Source organism: Lissotriton vulgaris, chromosome 8, assembly GCF_964263255.1.
Source record: "Lissotriton vulgaris chromosome 8, aLisVul1.2, whole genome shotgun sequence".
Classification (NCBI taxonomy): Eukaryota; Metazoa; Chordata; class Amphibia; order Caudata; family Salamandridae; genus Lissotriton; species Lissotriton vulgaris.
This window is the reverse complement of record NC_141696.1, coordinates 196,589,240-196,605,724: the sequence shown is the minus strand read 5'-3', so window position 1 is coordinate 196,605,724 and position 16,485 is coordinate 196,589,240. Positions and strand designations below refer to the sequence as shown.

The 16,485-nt window shown below is 44.1% G+C and overlaps 1 protein-coding gene across 1 annotated transcript in view; it reads right to left on the bottom strand.

Moving 5' to 3' along the window:
* CCDC81 (coiled-coil domain containing 81) overlaps nt 1–16,485 on the bottom strand; it is a 296,640-nt gene that overhangs the window by 186,514 nt on the left and 93,641 nt on the right. Inside the window, exon 3 of the mRNA XM_086933975.1 lies at nt 1,230–1,386. Within this exon, the coding sequence (XP_086790101.1) occupies nt 1,230–1,386 (157 nt within the window). The remainder of the gene's footprint in view (nt 1–1,229; nt 1,387–16,485) is intronic.

Below are 16,485 nucleotides of genomic sequence, written 5' to 3'. Positions count from 1 at the left end.
TGCTTGCACTGTGACCTGTCAGCACTCCCAATGAAAACCGCCTGACTTTGCAACACAGCCCTGGTATCACTGATGCTGCTAGACAGCCGTTACCGAGCTGCTGCCTGCACCGTGACCGAAGGGCACTGCACGCTGCGCCGCTCTGCTTCACACCACAGCTCCAACGCCAGCCGACGCTGGTGCTCCTGACTTAAAAATCACAGAGTTCGACCTGCAAAGCGTGTGACTTCAAGGGGCCTACGACTCTGACACTGACTCCCGGAACAGACGCCTGCCAATGCCGCTCCTCCGGAACTCACCACTAGGTATGACGCCCTGCATCTCCAAAGGTATTATTTCGCAGCTCACCCACGATGCCACGGTCGGCCAGAACATTGGATTTGTTTGCTCAGGACACACCGCAGAGCCTGTCTAGAATGGTAAAAGTTTTGAAAGGGTTGGTTGGATTAGACGAGAAGTCTGCCTTTCTGATTCTTGAATATCGTGCAGCATCCTCAGTTATTGACTGGCTGACTGCGTCAGTACATATGTAACATGCAAACGACCTGCAAGGTCTCTAGCTATGGGTCTTAAAAGTAGTTATATACATTTTTTTTATTTCATGTACCTTTGTAAAGGCACACTATGTAATTATTATTTTTGCCACATTCACGTTATCCATCCATTTGCACACTCCTGGATAGATAATATCCATCAATCCATCATTTTCTTTATTAGCACATCCATTCACATTCTTTTTTATCAATTCATTCTCATTCCTACCTCTATCCTTACACTTTCATCCACACGTCCACATATGTATCCAGCAATACCCCACTCTTATTACATCCTTCATGTACATACCCATCTTTTTACTCATATTTCCTTCTATTCAATACCCTTCACTTCCTCTACTATCTATTGAGCCATCCATCATTCATGCACCCACCTATTATTCAGTCAGTCATTTATTTATTCCTCAATCATCACAGATCGAACCATCAACAATTCTCAAAGCTGGATGGCTAAAAGCCATGTCTACTGATATTAACTTATCACTTAACAAATAATTTGCTCGCTCAGAAAATGTTATTAGAAATGACATTGCATATGAGGGAAAGAAAACAGTATGATGGTTCTTACTAACCCAAACATATTATTATCAATCACTCTTTACTATATTTGTATTCTGGCTAGTGGGAGCAAATAATGTTAACATGTACAAGGCCTCTGTGCTAAAAGTCACTTACCTGTGGCATAGATTTTTGCATGCTTAAGTCCATGAGTCTGTGCAAACTTCTCAGACACAACAAAGACAGGCCTTTGTAGAAGAATACATTTATTATTGCCAACATCTATTTTCTGTCTTGAAAGCGTGAATGTTCCAAGTCCTGTTATATTGACACCCTGTGAACAAAATAGTGAGTTTGAAAGAAAGCTTTCTTTTTAAACCTTCTATAGTAGTTGCAAATACATTTCACTTCACAAGTATTTCAAACATAATGTTAAAGAAAGAAACAAGCATCACTTAATTCTAAACAGATATATCAATATAACTTTCTATTTTTTTTAAATTTTTTCAAAAGTTGTATATAGCGCGAACTAGACCCGAGAAATCGGGTATCAGAGCACTTTACATGAGCACCAGTTTCGTTACAGAAAGACACATTCATTTTTGTTAGGCGCAGGGAGATTAAGTGATTTGCCCAGATTCACAGGATGTTTTAGCGTTGTAGCCGAGACTCGAACCCAGTTCCCCAGCTTCGGGGTCGACCGCTATAGCTGTAAGGCTACATCTTCTCCCCAATTCATTACTTATTTTTGCTTGGTTCATACATAGCCAAGATAAAGATTGGGTCCCTTTTCAGAAGCTATGCAAGATAGAGCTATACCTATAACAAATTGTTTTCTGATTGACAATCTACTATCTTAGATATAAGCCATCTTTTAAGGTCTGTCCCAGTGTCAGAGTTGATCCAAGAATCATTTTGAAACTCCAAATGCACAAGGCAGCACGAGGTGGCAACAGATAGAACTTGGTAACAGAACCATGCTGAGATGTCTAAAAGTGATGCCACAGCTTCATAAAGGCATCAGGAGTGACTTTGGGTCTGCCTATTATCGCCACTCCACAGAGGTAAGGCCAAGAAGGACAGTCAACCCAACAGAGGGAATTTACAAAATAAAACAAAACAAAAAGTATCCCAATAACACTCTGCGAGGAGAGCGGGAATGGTGCTGAGGAATTTGTGGTTGAGATAATATATATTACGAAAGATCCCTAAGCAATTTGGTCTTCTAATTGATAATTCTTTCCTCAGTTTCCTGTTATTTTGAAGGGCTTCCATAGCAGTAAGATTTAAGGTTAATAGTCTGAGGAACATCAAACTGGGGAGTCAGATCAGGAGCTGCTGAAGCACAGCACAACCAAAGTGAGCTTTATTACTTTAGCAAAAGTCAAAACAATTATATTTGCTAAATGTATGCAGCACATAATTGAATGGTCCTTCTTTAAGGAGAGTGGGGCGAGAAACTGATAGGCTTAATATACTGCAACTTTTAAATTGAATTGAATAGACTCCGTATTCGCCAGCCACTTGCTACATACCTGCTCTGTTCACTGCTATTGCCGCCACGCAGGAGAAGAACTGCGGGCTGAGCGCTGAGGGCCACCATTGCCGATTCATCGCTGGGGAAGACTACATCACCCAGGCTCCTTTGCGCCTGCTGACGCCGCGTTTTCGCGCCAGGAGGCGCTTAAAGCCCAGTTGGCGGGGCTAACCCCCTTTTCAACGCTGCAGCAGTGCCCCTAAAGACTTGGTTAGTGTTCTTGGACTTTTTTACACGGTGACTTTGAACTATAACGGTTATATACTGGATATATCTACCTGCTTTTATTTAGTAGCCTTGACCTGAGGGAGTCTATTGACAAAATTGTTGCATGATACCTATTGTTGGGGTATTATTTGTTCAAGTTAAGCAGAGGTCACTATTGTTGTGCACTAATTATGGGGAGGTGCAAGACACAGGCAAATCAGGATGGGGTTCTAGGTAACGCAAGAGTAACCGTGACCCCGATGGACGCCTTCCTGACCAGAGCTGCTACAGTGATAGATGGGGAGATTGAGCTGGTAAACAGACGTCTTTCTAGATCACCGACAAACGGCTCTTTAGTGCTTCTGGAGGGGGATATAATTCAGTCAAATAACTGTACAGACGAAACTGTGAGCACTATTTCTACACAGGGGTTGGCGAATGGTATCCCTGATTCGGTGTGTTTTCCCCAGTTTTAGAGGCCCAGCAGGACATTTTAGCTACACCCTTATCTCCCGTTGTTACGGTGATAAATAAGCAGGGGGGGTTGTCCCCCCAGATTTTGGCAGAAAAGGTGTGGAAAAAACTTGCAGTAATACTAACACTGCTAGTAACTTTAATTCACTGTAACAATTGGCACGTTGCCCTACTGGTAGCACTAAGAGAAATGGAAAAGAAATGGGCAGTCAAGCGAAAAAGTCTAAATCCATTGTACCATCGATACCAGCATCACTAACTGGGGCAACCCCGCCTGCGCTTGATCTCCCATTAATAGAAGTGTTTAAATCTACCCTATACAGTATACTGCATGATAGGTTACGCCCAATCATGATCAAATTACATAATACTGAGCAAAGTATAGAAGACCAGCACAATATTATACAATCCTTTCAAAACCATAGTTGCACAGCAGCAGCAGTCCCTTCTGTTTCAAATATTGAATTATCGAAGACGCCTGTTGAGGGGAAGGCTGGAGCCCCCTGTCAATTAAATAATTGTGCTCCATCGGTCATAGATTTGATTACTAGTAGTGCTGGGGGCGTAATGATAAGACTCCTGATTGTTTGCCAATAGACGGAATTCATGTAGCAGAGAAACCTGGTGTAGTTCTTTGTGGGAAAGAAAGGGGGCATGTCGCAGGATTACACCAATGATGTACCACAGAACTTACCAGTTATCGATTTACCCCCACAATCAACCCCGCTGGTGGCAATTGTAAGGAATGTGCCCCCTCTCCCAGTTGGAACAAAGGAGTATTATGCCCAACTTAAAAATAAGGTAACCCATTGGTTGTCTCGCAATACTGTTGCGGGTCCAACCACCTTAGATAACATCATTATGGTCCGTTGTGTAGCCTGGCTGGGAAGTTCCAGGAAGACAAGAAGGGGGGATTGTATTGTGGTAAATTTTAGCAACCCACTGCCCGTAGAGAGAATTTTCAGGGAGGTCAATGCTGGTCTGGCATATAGGGGCCAAGGTATTCAGATACTGCCCTTGGGATTCTTTTATAAGGCGGAGAACCCTAGACAGAATAATCTGAATTTAGAGCATCATACTTGGCCCCGTATGCCTGTGCAACAGTGTAGGACTAGTATTTTTAACCCCTGGGTAGAAAGGGATAATCCTTGCGGTGACTGTCATCTTTCCTTCTTTGCTCAGGGGCAAAATAGATTTACAGCCCTCTCAAGGCTGAATGATTGTGATTGACTGAGCAAAAAGGAAGTTCCCTTGGATCAAATAGCCCAGAAGTTTGTGCCTGTTGATTTAGTCTTGTCGTATTATGAGCTTCCAACTGAAACGTCTACAGTGCTACCAAATGCAGAGTCATTGGAGGTCATAATAGGCAAAGGGCCAACGGAACAGGAGCTGCCAGGAATACTACTTGTTGCCCCAACGCAGGATCCATATATTGTTCCCCCTGAGGACCAACCTAAGACCCAGGAATATAATGTGTTGTCCTGGAATATCGCTGGGTTGGCAGAGAAGGTGCAGACCCATTATGGGTGCAGTTTGTTAGTCACTTTCCTGTGATATGCATCCAGGAGACATGGTTGGTTAATTGTAATCTTGGAGGGGTATAAAGCTTTTTTTGTTCCTGCAACCCCAGCATCTAGTGGGAGAGGAAGGGGTGGGTTGGTTGTTTTTATTTCTTTGTCCCTGAAATGCAGGATTATGGTTATCTCCTCTGATTATAGTGATTTTCAGGCAATCATTTTAGGGCGCGGAAACCTTAGTCTTTGTTTGATCAATTTTTATAACGCAGTACGCAAACAAGGGGCATGTAAGATAACCCAGCTGGGCAACTTTGTTAAGCACTATTGTGGCCCCTTTAGAAATAGTCTTATGATTGTAGATGATTTTAATGCTCACCCATGAGGGTATCCTGAATCCACTGACATGGGTGATTTGGGATGCCCAAGGATCCGGGGCCTTCACTTTGAGCATTCTCCACAGGGAGATGTTCTTAACGATTTCCTCAACAAATATGACCGTTTTTCATCCATGAGCTTTGTATCACCATCTAGTAAACAAAAGGTTCCGTCTTTCAAAGGTCGCAGTGGTGGATCTTTTATAGACCACATTTTGATCTCTACAAGCTTTCAGCCCCTCTTAGTGGGCTTCACAATATTAGCGAGTGCTTTTAGTGATCATAACCCTGTGTGTGTACTTGGGAGGGAGTATATTGAAAAGGAAGGACTCAGTGATAGCTTCAGGCACGCTGATGCTGACCGATGGTAGGCGACGCCTTAAATGGGCCCAAGTAACTCCGTCCCTTTTTTATGAAAAGCTCTATGAATCCTGTGCGGCAGAATTTTCCTACTGTGTGAAACCTCATTCTACTGCCGTGGGTATTCTTAACGCTTTCAATGGGATTGTCTCTAAAGTAGGGACATTGTTATCTGTCCCGGCCCAAAGAAGGTGACCCCAAGTGGTTTAACCCATTAAGCTCCAAAGCCGCCAGAGAACTAAAGGCTGCATTGAAAGCAAACAATAGGGATCAATCGCAGATTCGTATTGTTCGCACTAACTATAAAAAAATGCTGGCCAATCGTAAAATGGAATTGAAGGAGGCCACATGGCGGGAGCTTTTAGATCCTTTTACTCTATCTAGTAACTCCAGATTTTGGAGCCTTATTAACAGACCTCTTTTTGAAAGGGACAGAGCTGAGGACGTGGGCACCAATATAACGGAAGAGGAATGGGTGTCTCACTTTAGTATTATTTTTAAAAGTGCCTCAACTGTACTCCGGTTGCAAGCAAGAACCCAGAATAATGACGTAGCTGTATTTACTCAAAGAGAAGTGGAGGAAGGCATTACTAGTCTTTCATGTACGAAGGTACCAGGTCCAGATCGTATACCACCGGACCTTTTTAAATCCAACCCCTCCCTCTGGTCATCAATCCTGGTGGCGGTGATTAATGCTGCCGCCAAGGAAGGGTGTCTCCACAATTGTCCAAGTGTTTAAAAAGGGAGACCGTAACAGCACTATGAATTACAGACCAATCTCCCTTATCGACTCCGTGGTTAAAGTCGTAGGTGGAGTCGTATTAAATAGACTGACGGCCTGGGTGGAAGAAAATAAGATTATTTCTGATATCCAGTATGGGTTCCGCCCAGGTCACTCTACCATGGCACAATGTCTTAATCTCTATTTGATCTTCGGAAAGTACACCGTTGCCCGCCAGGGGACAATCTACATGGCCTTCATGGATCTCTCCTCCGCTTTTGACTGTGTCAATCAGGGGAAGTTGTGGCAGTCCATGAGGGCCATGGGGGTGGATGCAAATCTGGTGGACTTTCTGATAGATTTACATAGAGATACTAGGGCAAACATTAGATATGCCCAGGATCTGAGGGTCACCAGGGATTTTAATACAGAAAGGGACGTACGGCAGGGGTGTATTTTAGCCCCTTTTCTCTTTAACCTCTACATCAACGACCTAGATAAGACTGTTGGAAACCGGGGCTGACTTTGCGTACGGGGGACGCAGGGGCCTGCCCGTCTTGCAATATGCAGACGATGCCGTTCTCCTTGCACGTACCCCTAAAAGCTTACAGATCCTGCTTGACACTTTTCCTGGGTTTATGGCCAACCGAGATCTGGCCATAAACAATTTGAAATCCTACGCAATGCAGGTCAGGCTGCGCCCCAAGAGGCAGTACACCTTTAAGGTGAAAGGAGAAAAAGTGCCAATAACCTTGACGTTCTCCTATTTGGGCGTCCTACTGGACGATCGTCTGGATTGTGGCACACTAATTAAGAAGAAAAGGGGAGAGGTGACTAGGTCCAATGCAGCGATCTTTAACTTCGCGGCTAAAATGGACAATCGCCCAATAGCTGCAATGTTGAAGATCTATCAAGCCAAGAGTGTATCGATCGCTAGCTATGGGAGCAAATTGTGGTGATATACAGGTTTGGAGGGTATCCAGGTGACGGAAAACAATTTTTTAAAGCAGTTGCTGGGGGTTCCTAAAGGGACCGTGAACCTAATAGTTCATGAAGAAACTAGCCTTACATTAATTTGCGACATTCTGGCTATGCACCCATTGCTTTTTTGGCTCAAATGTTGGCTGAATGAAGACCTTGGCCTTACTCAAGAGATACTGAAAGAGACCTTGAGCCTGGACCACATAATCAATATTCCGTGGTTAAAGTATTTAAAGGGGTGCTTTACAGAGTTGGGGCGTCCGGATCTTTTTCTAATACCTGACTGTATTACCAGGGCAGATGTGGCTTTTGTGAAACAATCTCTGATTATGCGTAAAAAAGCTAAAAGAGAGGAGGTTGAATTGTTGATGCTTAAATCATCTCTAGATATGGAGCCATATCTCTTGTGGCCTTTGTCGGCTCACGAGCGTTTCCTATTGATCAGGTTTAGATTGGATTATTTCCATCTTTTATTAGCCGTACCGAAGGGGAGTCACAAAGGACAAGTGTTAGCACCCTGTGGCTGCGGTAGTATGTCTCCTCAGGATCTGCTGCACTTTGTATTCTTCTGTAATTTTTATGAAGCCCCTCGGAGGCTCTTTTTAAAACCTCTTTTAAAAAAGTTAAATTTTTTACAGGTTCGCCCCGCCCTCCATTTTTTGCAATTATTAAAGCCAGAATGTATTCAGTTTGTGGTTGGTTTTCTGAAATGTTCCCCAAGGTACAGAAAATGTCTGGAACCCTAAAAGACTTGGCTGCAGCATTTTATGAATACATTTTTAAATTGAAACAATGTGATGTCCTTTTTACTCCAATAATCTTTGTATATAAATTAGAATATTTGTATTGTGCGTCCAGTTATGTATTATGTGCTTTGTACATTTTTATAGATGAATCGTAACTTTTTATGGTTTTCTAGTATGTAAACCGAATAAAGTTTATTGACTGGTCCGAATGTCATTCAGGGATCCTTTTTGGCAGCTGATTGCACATGGTTTTGGAGAAGAGGATTAACAACGAAATACTGCCTTTCACCGCTCCTCTCTGTTTCTTAGAGTCAGAGAACTCAAGGAGCTGCTTATCATCTATTGTGTAGTACTTAAATGGGGATTAAATATGCTTAATCCCCACTTAGTACAGATAAACACAGAGTCGGACAGTGTTTGCATGCTCTTTGAAGGCTGCGGGGGAGAAAAAAAGGCAGCCAATTAATAAGTGCCACAGAGACAGTGCTGTAGGCGAGCACTTCATTGGAACCACACAGAGGGCAACTGGAGCTCTAAAGCTCTCTCTCCAGCAGTTATTAGGTGTCAACATCAACATTATGAATAACATTTTCTATTAGACCCACCAGGCACAGAACCTCTACAAGACAACACAAGACATAACATGCCTCATTTTATTTTACTGACTTCACAAACAGACAGATAAATAATGATTTCCAAACAACATCAACACAAATGACCCCTTACAGAAGCATAACAAACAATAACCATAAGAGAACCAATACCAAATTAGATGCTTGAAAGAAAAAAGTAATACACTTTTTTCTGGAATGTGGCACACGAGACAAACTCTAGGGTTCACCTTGACCGATCCCTCAAACTCAATCCTATCTATGCTTTTATTTTGCATCTAAGAAGTACTCGATCAACAAATCCCATCCTTTACTTTGTCTGATGTATGTTTAAACTTGTTAACCTTGGTAATACACTCAAGAATCCTCCACTGTTAATTTTCTGAATTCAATGGCATTCCCTCTGACATCCTTGGCAAGTACTTCCAGACCAGATATCATCTTATCCAGCTGGTAACTTCACCCTGACCACATCTCCTTTTTCAATATTGACCTCCTAATGCATAATAGTCTGCCATTATTAGCCTCAGCCTTCTCATGTGCTACTTTGTATCTGATCTGCCTAATTTCCTCCACTCTAATCACACTGGCTTACTGAAGTACAAGAGATATAACTGCTCTTCAATGCCGTAAAAAATGTTTAAAAAAAACATGTAAATTGATACTTGTATAGCGCACTACTCACCCGCAAGGGTCTCAAGGCGCTTGTACGAATACCGCTGTGGAACCCATCCTTGCTTTCCCTGTGAGGCGTCCACTCCTGGGTACCCCCAAGGTGGAGGCCAGGCATCCTTAGTGTTGTGGGGGCCGTTGTGGAGATTAAGTAAGCTATTGCCCAGAGTTGCAGAGTGGGACTCCATGATTGGAATAGGCACCGAGGCGAGAATTATCAGGTCCGTGGAATTTTGAGCCCAAGACCCGCAGAGGCAGGGAATTGAACCCTGGTCCCTGGTGTGTTGTGAAATGACTATGACATGATATGCAAGGCATCCTACAGTGGAACCCCAAACGCTACAGCCCACTTCACACAATCTCCTCCCATCCTACTGGCTCTCCACACCATGCCATCCCCTTGTGGGTGGCACAAACTACACGTCTTATGTTTCATGTCGGCTCCTTAAAAGAATCTGCATATCCTACAAGGTGAACTGTTCACCATTACTCAACAAAAAACTTCATGTGGTAAACCTCCTGTAAAAAAGATATTGGCAATTGCCAATATTGACAAAAATTAGTACAAACAATTACTCAATCCACTGGCACTGTTGTGAATGTGTTCTCAGCCAGTGGTACCAGATACGGTCCCAGGAAATCTATTCCAAACATTTCCCATGCATTCTCTGAAAAATCAAACGTCTGCATGGGCACTATATCGGGCTTTAATCTTATATCACTGGCCTTTCAAACTTGACATTGGACAGTTTTGTTCTCAACGCTCCAGTCCAAGCAAGGTCACCATAAATTTTCACAAAGCTAACTATATGTACCCAGCAGACTTTCATGTCTGAGTTCCAAAACTCTATGCAGCCGCTCCTGGAGGGATATGTTTTTCACCTTTAAATAATTGTACTGAATAAAGACAGAGTCCCAGGTAATCAAATAACCTTTCCTAGGCCACCCCTTCTACATGTAGTGAATTAGGTTTCCAATCCCTTATCGCTACCAAAGCCGTCCTCTATTCTTCTTCTGAGATGCTGTCTATCGCTCCACATCAATACTTGCCGCAAAATATTCAAGATCCTCTTCCCTATCTAAAGCCAATGCCTCCTCACAGTGTTGAATAGACAAGCGTAATCTTTTTTTATTCTTTGATGCTTGACCTTAAAACGTTACTCAAGTACTTTTGCCCCAGCCTTGAGAATCTGCCAGGTGACCCACTGCTGTGTACATGATCTGTTCAAAGCGAAAATAAGAGTTTAATGATCTTCCTGGATATCGAACTGGGTGCTCCAGGTGTAAGACTTAAATTGCTCATCTTATCTTATCTAGTACAGAATACTGCCATTTTTGTTGCATTAACATACGTGAAGCAAATGCTACCATGCACTTCTCTCTGTTTATGATTAGGAAAGGATAGCTTCCACTCTGCACTCTTTGTCACCAACCATCACAAAACTGGAACTTCAGCAGGCAATGGTGGGACTTGCATCAGGCTCCTAATGCCACTGCTAAAAGCTGAGTCCTGTTCTTTCTTCCACGCAAATGTGGTCCCGTTTTCAAACTCTATTAATTGGTTCTGTGACTAAAGTAAATCCTTTAACAAATGTAACCTAAAAATCACACATTTCTATGAAGAATGTCTTCTCTATGTCCTTCAGTAGGGTTAGCACTTACATTTAAAAGACCATCACTAAGTTATTTCCATACACTTAACGACTCAAATATAAATGTGTGCTTAATGGACATCACTCCTTCCTTTGCACTTATGCAACACTTATTAATTTCATTAAACAAGTATTATTAAAAAAAATAAAAACATAGCATGTAAACTGAAACATATTCATTACCCCCTCATCAACACCATCCTAGGACTAACAACAATAAGTGCCTAATGATCCCAGGTCTCATGATTACTCTTTGCGTCGCTAACCAAGATAGCTAAGGCACTATCTGACACTTATTTCTGTCCTCAAACTTCTAGAACTTGTTGTATAGACCGTAACTCCACACTCCGTTTTGTCAGACCAAGACTCCATTTTCTGCCTGTTCATCAGCCTACCTTTGACCTACATACATTCTTGCTTATCATTTGAAGAAACAGTGTCAAATCACTCAGACAATGACATCTTAACACGCCATGTGGAACCCACCAAATCCTTGATCCTTGAACATGGTGTTTAAGGTGCTCCTCCTGTTCAACCCTAAAAGTTGGTACTTTGATAACTTTTCATCAAAGAATGCTAGAAGAACGGACAGGAGACCGGGACCTACCTGCCAGCCGATCCGCCCATGGCGCATCGACAGTCGGCGTGCCTTCGCAGTAGCTACCACTACATTCTTCTTTGCAGAAGCAACTCCGATTCAGTGGGATCTCTCAGTGATGATATCTGGCCTTGTGGAGATCTCTTTAGCTAAAGTTTGATGCTTCGTCCCACTGGAGACTTTCAATTTCTCAAAAGTTGTCTAAGTATGAAGATAAAAATCTTCAATAGGATCAACGGAGAGAGCCTCCCCATTGACGACGATCTCCTTTGACTGGAAATTCAGCTTTTCCCGCTTGGAGCCTTTCCCACTATTGATGGCTTCATCGAGACTACATCCTTTGGCTCCACAGCATTGACAGCTCCTCCTCAGACACAACCTGCTGCCTTGCCCCATTTAACTCTACCTTCTTCTAGACTTTTCTTCGATATTTCTTCTAAGTCTAAAGGCAAGCCGAGACAGGGCCCAATCTCACTTGTGTATCCAACCAGCACTCCATTGCGGTCAGCCTTAACTTTTGACTCTACCCCAGTCTTGCGTGACCAGATACCTGTGGTTGATGCTTGTATCTTTTAGGTGCTAGATATCACTAAAATAAATATAATTCATAACTCTGATTCTACTGATCGGATTCTTTTTGGTATAGTTGTACTTATTAAAATGTATCCTATTTTTCTAAATTGGTGTGGGACTTTTCTCATCTTGTGTTTTCACTTCATTACTGCTTGTGTGCTGCATAAATGCTGAACACAGTGCCTCTAACTTAAATATGACTGCTTTGGTGCCAAGCTACCAGAGGGTTAAGCATAAGTTAATTTACTGACTTTTGTGGTTCATCCCGACAAGGATTGTGGTTGTTGCTTTAGTAGGGTGTACTAGCCCCTCAAACAATAACCCACGTTCTTACAGTCAGAGAATTCCCCACATAAAGGCAGGCACCAGCTACAAAAAAGAGACCTTAGGAACCACTCATTAAAACACTCTGGACCTGTGGAAGATTCAAAAGAAGGACTGTCCTGCTGCTGGAAGGACTTCCCTGATGCCTGAAGGACTGCCTTGATGTCTGAAGATAAAGACTGGACCGCCGTGACTTGACCCCAGGCTACCCAGAGTGACTCCAAGGGTCAGATGGCTTAACTCCAGTGTGAGCTACAAACAACAAGCTTCCAGATGTCTCTCTACAACTGCCCAGATGACCTGCACCAACTGGACCAGCCTGGATCTCCCTGAGCTTTGCTGCTGGCATCTGCTGGAGTGAGTCCTGATCCCCAAGAGGTGCCCCCAGTATCCTGAGCCCTGTGTTGGCATCAGTGAGAGCTACTCTACAAGAAAAAGGTGAAAATCCTGAAGTTTGAGCTTCTCGAAACAGGGTTGTTTGTTTCAACATAATGTCGCCCATGACAACCGCCACAACAAAGCTCCGCTGCACTTTCTGAAATCACCCCGGGGCGGGTCAGCGCAGCTTTCATTGTTTATTGGGAGTCGGGGGGAGAGGGCCTGTGTATGACCCCCTCCCATGAGGATCTTTCTGCCCTGGGGACCCCATCCCCTGGTGCACAGTGAAATGTAGTCCTGCGGAATGAAGCAACAAGTCAGGGGACCTAGCCATCACTCAGCTCTTAGCGCTTGCAGGCTGTGGAAAGAAGATCTTCACTCTCTGCTCGCCAGCTGGAGAACAGAACAGGTGGGAGAGCAAGGGTAGAGAGCAGAATGAAGCGGACAGCACAGGAACTGCATACTGGGAGTCACAGGGCCTAGGGGCTCCCCCCATCCCCCAACGAATCTCAGTCATAGTCGTAGAGTCTCTGTATTAAAATGTCATGGTCAACCGTGTCAACCGACAGCTGAGAGATTCAAGAGAAGTAGTGCAGCAATCCCATTACGGGCAACTGTGTTCTGAAGATCATCCCATATGGCAATGAGGGCAGATTCTGTGCCTCTTCCTAGACGGAATCCTGTTTGGAAGTCTGAAAGTGTGGAATTATCTTCAATTAATTTTGATATCTGGGCAAATGCTGCTCTTTCTATCAGTTTGCCCAGGAAAGTTCCATTTGTAATTGGTCTGTGGTTGTTGGGGTTAAGTGGGTCCAAGTTTGTTTTCTTTAGTAATGGATGATATTTTTGAGATCTTCTGGAAGAAAACAAGTTACTTACCTGTAACTTTGGTTCCCCAGTATTGGTAACTTTCATAGATTCCCATGCTTTGTATCATTCCCCGTCGTCGGAATGGGAGCCTCGGTAAATAGAAAAAACCATAGTAGTAAGCACAAAGTGAAAAAATAGGCCTAGGCCTCATCTCATTTTGTAGCTTATCCACCTCTTTTTGTAAAAGAGACCAAAATTCTGCAGTAGCCAATCAGAGCAGCCTCACCCCATAGAACCTTCCTGAGAGAAGCTCAGAGCCTCAGATTTTCGTAGCCGTTGTATACAGCTATCCACCAAGACCAGAAGAGTGAGCTTTCCCAGGGGAGGTGGGTGGGCGCATGGGAATCTATGAAAGTTACCAATACTGGGGAACCAAAGTTACAGGTAAGTAACTTGTTTTCTTGCCCCAGTATTGGAACTTTCATAGATTCCCATGCTTTGTATCAGAGTAACCAGCAGTAAAGAAAAAGCATATTTTGCCATACATGAACCTGAAAATGTTACACATCTCTGAAAAGAACAGCAGAACACATAGGATCATAAAATATGACAATAATGCAGTTATACAAAATATGCAATAGGAAGGCGGGATAGAAAGGAAAAGCTCACCGACTTATTGGAAAAGATTCCTCAGGACTGCTTGGCCCACTGCTGCATCCTCCTTCACAGAAGAGTCCAGACAGTAGTGGCGGGTGAAGGTGTGGACACTGCTCCACGTTGCCGCCCTGCAAATGTCCTTGATAGGGACTCCTGCGAATAACGCCGCAGATGAAGCCATGGATCTGGTAGAGTGAGCACGAACTGCTCGCTGCAGAGGTTTCCCAGCCGCCTGGTGACAAAATTGTGTAGCACTGGAAATCCAACGGGAAATACAAGCTTTAGAAACTGGACAACCTTTGCATGGAGCACTGAAGGAAACAAAGAGCTGTGAAGATTTTCTGAAATGCTTCGTTCGCTCCAGGTAGAATTTCAGGCATCTGTGAATGTCCAGAGAGTGCAAAGTTCTTTCCGCAGGTGAAGAAGGCTTTGGAAAGAATGGTTTCAAGACTACGGGCTCATTTAGGTGGAATTCCGAAGGTACCTTCGGGATAAACTTAGGATTCGTCCGTAGAATCAGCACATTATTCTTAAACTGGAGAAATGGTTCCTCAATCGTGAAAGCTTGGAGCTCACTTACCCTGCGAGCCGATGTCAGGGCCAAAAGAAGAGCCAGTTTCCAGGAAAGAAACTTAAGGTCAGACTTATGCACAGGTTCAAAAGGGGCTTTCATGAGAGATGACAAAACTAGATTCAAATGCCAGGCCGGAGGTGGCGGCCGGACTGGAGGAAAGACCCTGAATAAACCCTTCAGGAATTGCTTGACAATCCTTGCTGACCATAGGGAAGGACCTGAAGATGAACGTCTGAATCTAGAGATGGCTGCCAGATGGACTTTTACCGAAGATGGAGCCAATCCAGATTTCGCCAATGAAAGTATGTAAGGCAAGAGTTTGTGCGGAGAAGAAGTATATGGGTGTAAACCTTCCTTCTGGCACCAAACACAGAATCTCTTCCATTTAGCACGATAGGTCTTGTTGGTACTAGGGGCTCGAGCCTGAGCCAGAATGTCTCTACATTCCCCTGAGAGATCTAAACCCTGGAACTCTCTGAACTCAGGAGCCACGCTGTCAATCGCAGTGACTTCAAGTCCGGATGTAGAACCTGACCGTGAGACATTGTTAGCAAAGTTGGAACAGGATGCAGGAGAACTGGCTGGTCCTGGGAGAGGAGAAGAAGTTCTGAATACCAAATTTGTCTGGGCCATGCTGGAGCGATCAGAATCATCCTGCACGGTTCCACCTTGAGTTTGCTGATCAACTTCGGAATCAGTGGAATGGGAGGAAAGGCGTAAACAAAGGCGCCTGACCAGGCAATCAAAAGCGCATTCCCCAAGGATTCCCGATGGTGAACCCTGCTTGCGAAGGACAGGCATTTGGCGTTCTGGGGAGTCGCAAACAGGTCGATGGATGGTGTCCCCCATCGTGCAAAGAGTTCCTCCAGAACGGTTTGATCCAGTTCCCACTCGTGAGAGACTGTTCTCTGACGACTCAAAGCGTCCGCCCTGATATTGAGTGTCCCCGCTAGATGTTCCGCTGAGAGGGAGACATTGTTCTGTATTAACCAAATCCATAGCGTTTGGGCTTCCTTGGAGAGGGTGGAGGATCTTGTTCCACCCTGTTTGTTTATGTAGTGCATGGCTGTAGTGTTGTCCGTACGAACCAGCACTGCCCTGTTTTGAATCCTCGGAAGAAAAGCTTGAAGAGCCAAACGGATAGCGAGAAGTTCCAGGAGGTTGATATGGAACTTGCGTTGCACTGGACTCCAGTGACCGCTGACCTTTAGCTCTTGGAGGACCGCTCCCCATCCTTCCATGGAAGCATCCGTTGTTACAATAAGGGGAGATGGTGGAAGGAGGAACGATAAACCCTTGGAAAGATTGTCTTTTCGGAGCCACCAGCTGCCTGCTTTTCTCATCTCCTTGGTAATGACAACCTTGTCGTCGAAGGATCCTGTGACTTGCCGCCACTGTCTGTCCAATTGCTCTTGAAGTGGACGCATCCTGAGCCTGCAGTGCGGAACTAAAGGAATGCAAGATGAAATCGATCCGAGAAGCGATTTGTACCTGCGAACTGTCAGTGTCTTTCGAGATTGGAGAAGACGAGCTGAGCACATTAGTTTGGTCTGGCGTTCCTCCGATGGAAGGGCTAAGCAACTGTCCGTGTTCAGGATGGCCCCTAGGAACCTTGCTGACTTGGACGGGCATAGAACCGATTTCTCCCTGTTGAGTCGAAGACCTAG